The sequence below is a fragment of the Amblyomma mixtum genome, chromosome 3 (genome assembly GCF_055824585.1).
Source record: "Amblyomma mixtum isolate Tamu chromosome 3, ASM5582458v1, whole genome shotgun sequence".
NCBI classification, from domain to species: domain Eukaryota; kingdom Metazoa; phylum Arthropoda; class Arachnida; order Ixodida; family Ixodidae; genus Amblyomma; species Amblyomma mixtum.
The window spans coordinates 227278003-227282261 of record NC_143014.1 but is presented as its reverse complement, the minus strand read 5'-3'; the positions used below and the strand labels follow the sequence as shown (position 1 = coordinate 227282261).

At 46.7% G+C, this 4259-nt stretch overlaps 1 protein-coding gene across 1 annotated transcript; it reads left to right on the top strand.

The window, feature by feature from the left end:
* The first annotated feature begins 1881 nt into the window (after positions 1–1881).
* On the top strand, positions 1882–3885 carry LOC149353926 (uncharacterized). Its single transcript, XM_089575881.1, has 2 exons — positions 1882–2026; positions 3650–3885. Exons 1-2 carry the CDS (start codon positions 1882–1884, stop codon positions 3883–3885), a joined length of 381 nt encoding a protein of 126 aa, XP_089432007.1.
* Positions 3886–4259: the final 374 nt, after the last annotated feature.

The following is a 4259-nucleotide window of genomic DNA, read 5'->3' as shown; positions in this document are numbered from 1 at the left end:
CCACCAGCATCTGGCCGCCATTCTTCAGATATCCAATGATCTCTCCAGGACAAACAAGCAAAGCTCAAGAGCAGGACACAGCACTCAGGAACACCTTGTGGTGGAGACGCAGTAGAAGCTTCCAGCGCGAACTGTCATCTAACAGGTCTTCGCCTTTACCTGCTCATTGCTTGAGGAGGGTGGGCCTTTGAGGGCCATCCCCTCGCGCTCGTAGCTTTGTTTTCAACTGAAGTGCCACCCCAAGCTGTCCGTCAGTATAGCATCAGCGTACGTCATCCTGCTTGTGTGGTACGTACGTTCGTTCTGCCCTTGCACATGTTCTCTGGCCGATACACAAGTATGGAAATAACCATCTATCAGATGTCATTGAACGTGCACCGCCTTTCTTTATATTAATGTTATGCTTCCACATAACTCTCACCGACGAGCCAGACTGTCAATTTGTTTTTAAAGCTCTTCGCTTCATGGGATAAGGCCGAAAAACATAGTCATGCGAACGCCTGCAAAGCGCACGCGCGAAAAATGTACACCCGTATTCATGTACATCGTCTCTCGTAAAAAGTAAATTGGTCTTAATGGTAAGTACTATACGTTTCGTTCCCCTCACAAATCTCTTCCTATCTAAGCCCCTCGGCTAGCCCATTAACTTTGCTGTACGCTGTCACTAGGGGCACTTCTTTGCTGGAGGATGCACTAAGTATGTAGACAACTGCGAAGGCCTATACGGTGATTCGTTTGCAGGCTTACTTATACACTGTTGTTGAAAAAGAAGACGCGAACTGAAAAAAACAATGAGGCAAAAGAGAGGAAAGCTCTTTCTTGTAATTAGACGTTAGTGAGGAATACCTGTAGGGCGGACAATCTTCCGATTACCGACATTACCTTCATGTAAGTGAACGAAAGTTAACCTGCTCGCCAAACAAGGATGCTGTCCAGGTTGGCCAAAGCCACAATGATGTCATCAAAGATGTCAGCAGATGTCTGTGTTCGTACGATGCAGGTAGATTTACGAGTGAGCCAGTATAAAAAGAACGCTGGGGGCTCCGACTATCCTTTCGCATATGCACCGAAAGGTATTGTTGTTCTTGTCAAACGCTCTTACAGCCGCACATAGCCACACTGAGGGATGGCAAGAGCTGCGGGGTTTCTCTTTTTTTTTTGCTTTTCCATTCGCGTTAAAAACTGCAAAAAGAAAACATTTGATGCAAGCCATTAGTGTCAGAAAGAGTCACCTCAGTGAGGCGGGCGAAAAATTTATAGAAAGGCGTAAAAATTCTGATCATGAAATTAAGGAGTGGGTTGCTCCAAGATCTAAATATGAACTAAGGCAAAACGCCTTCGCCCATGGAATGGGCGCGTCGGAACAAGAAATGATTTCGTCCTCCAGCGGAACTCTGATCATACTACATAATGTAAGCAACAGAACCACAAAATATTCATATGTCACGTATTACCCGTAGGTCAAATGACCATGGAGTCTTGCACATTTTTTCTATGAACCTCGATTTTTTTCTCTGCTGCAGCTTCTCCTCGAACCATTTGTTCAGAGGAAAGGTGCAGACGAGAACGAAGACCCCACGGGCACATCTCGCGCATTGGTGCAGGAAGCTCGCCTAGAACACTCCGTGGACCCGTCCTCGTTCTACAGCTGGCTAGATCCAGACCTGAAGGTCTTCTTGGGGACTTCGGCCAGATCTCTTGCTGGTGCTTGTGGTGGAGAGCGAGGTGAGGAACCTGCACACGGGCAGGAACTTCGTGTCGGCAGTCAGAAGCCGGCACAAGGCATGAACTATTTCCGCACCGAATCCGCTAAGCAGACGCTGTGTGAGGCGAGGCCATTGCAAGAGAGCAATGTTTTCTCCTCGTCTTTTTAGGCAGGACATGCAGGCACCGCAGCCATTGGCGATGCTTCAGACCGGGCACGCGCACGCTGAGGACTTCAACTGCAACGTGCCTTGCATCTCCGATCTGCGGCCTTCGTTCGCGTTCGTCGTCATTCGCGCCCACATCGGCAAGGACCCGAAGGGTAAGCACCCCTTGCCATAAAATAGAGCTATGTTTAAAAAATGGCCTCTACGCAAGCAGTGTAATTAATATTATGCCTTCATGATATTAGTGACCCTGGCACGCCGCTTTTATCCCCGCCACAGTTCCAAAGTATAAACTTGCACATGGGCATATGCTCCACCTGAGAGGTAAGATAGGTATGCTAATTTTTGCTGCCAGCAAAATTGATTGCAGAATCCACTTGACACCTGTGACTTCAGGAAGAATGAAAGTATTGGCGGCACACTCAATATGATCATGGACATTTGAAACCATCACTTTTCCTCTCACGCCAGTAGCACGCGTCGTAGCAGAGCGATAGCTCACGATTGGAGAATGTCACTGCAGTTGCGCGGAGTTGGCGCTGTTAGCGGCCATCATTCCAATTTACCCGCTTTAAGACAGCTTAAAGTTAAAAAATAGTAAACTTATGTATTACATATTCATATGCGGGGTTAATAACTCTTTAAAGTTTCTCGATTGATTGCAGCAGCCCACTTCACACACGAATAAGAGCAATACAACGTGCGTTTTAACGAAACTTAAGAAATATTATATACGTTGACACGCTCCCCAGTTTAGTGGTACAGCAGTTTTTGAATCTATGCACTCTTTAAGAGCATTCTGATGTGACGGCTGCAACATTTTCTTCGCTGTATTTCCCGCGAAAAGATGTTTTTTTTACAAATACGTGACTTAATTGAGGAAATGCATTGCATTTTCAACTACCTACTGCAAGAATCAGCACATCGTCTTTCTAGACACTGTGCCTGAAATATTACCTTTGCAAATCTTCCTTGAGGTCGTGTCCCTACTCACGAAAGCGAGAAATTGAATCTCATGAGACCTTTACTCAATTCAGGTGACCTTTAGTATCATACGCGGCTTTATTCCCGCGCGGAATTTACCGAGCGTTTTAACAAAAGAAGCCATCAACTCGGGCTCTTCGTCATATCGTACGGCGCTCGAACGTTGCTGTTCTGTTGCTGTATGCGCACCGCTGACATTGGGGCATGCAGTAATTACCATGTGCGTGAGAGGTGAAACAGCGGCGTATTTTGAATCTTGGAATCTTAGGTTCGCTCCGGCTACGGCAAAAGAAATAAATGGCAAACAAACCACCGTCGTGTCTCCAGCACGAGCACTGTTACCAGATTCCTACATTAAAAACTTCAGGGCGTATTTTGCACCTTTTGTAACAAGATTGTAAAATTGCTCTTGCCCCTTTTGGGGACACGGTACAGCAGCGATAGCGAATGTTCTCCGCGTGAAAAGAGACAGCATTAAAGCTTCTTCTTTATTGTTTATGCGATCTAGTCGTAAGCCTCCGGATTATTCCCATTCTTGCAAATTAAGGCAAGCCTGTGATAGCAAATTATTGTTCAGCCGGAAGGAGTCAATACCATCAGCTCAAAAAACCTGAGCTCAGCATACCTTTGCCCATCAAAAACGTTCGCTTGTAGACCGCATCACATTAGAGATGTATCGGTGCACAAATGTTAACAAGAGGTCCGCGGAACATAATTACGTTCATGCGTTCTTAACCACGAAGGAGCCGGAAGGTTGCCTCGCCAATCAACAATCTCCGCCTATGGCTCTGCAGCTGCCTCCACTGAGGTCCGGTGCCTTCGTGAGCTGATGGTCCTCGATGTGGAGTCCGACCGCTTCAAGGAAGAACTGACACGAGCTGGGTACGTCAACCGCTGTGATGGCGACCACGACGAACTCCTGCGTGAGCCCTCCTTTCGCACTGATGTGAAGCCACTCGCAACGGCGGCCCAAGATGGCGCTGAATGCTCGCATCACCAACCGCCCCTAGAGAGCGCGGAAACCGAATGAGTGACTGTGCGGATAGTTGGCAACACAGTGAACCGTTCGGCTTTCTCAACCTTTCGGGTCATAAAGAAATTACCCTAATTTAGCACCTTAAATTTTGTTCATTTCTCACATGAATATATTGGAAAAGGGGGTGATTCTAAAGTCCTTAAGCGGGTAATCATTTTACCTTTTTACAGAACCTCTCTTCCATGTCTTTCCCGCCGAGTTAACCGGAGGTTTTATTTTCAGTGCCTCAAGAAAGCGGGTTTCCCTGTGTGAGTGGTGATTGCAGTTGCGGTTTGCCTCAGTAACGAAATATAGAAGATATATGAGAAAGGGGTCCCAGGCCACTGCTTCGATTTAAGAGAAAGAATGATAATGTTGCACTACGTTCA

Bases quoted from the DNA above. Each gene is read 5' to 3' on its own strand.
- LOC149353926 (XM_089575881.1), top strand. From the start codon at position 1,882: ATGCAGGCACCGCAGCCATTGGCGATGCTTCAGACCGGGCACGCGCAC. The intron at 2,027-3,649 runs GTAAGCACCCCT...ATGGCTCTGCAG, and splicing joins CATCGGCAAGGACCCGAAGG to CTGCCTCCACTGAGGTCCGG.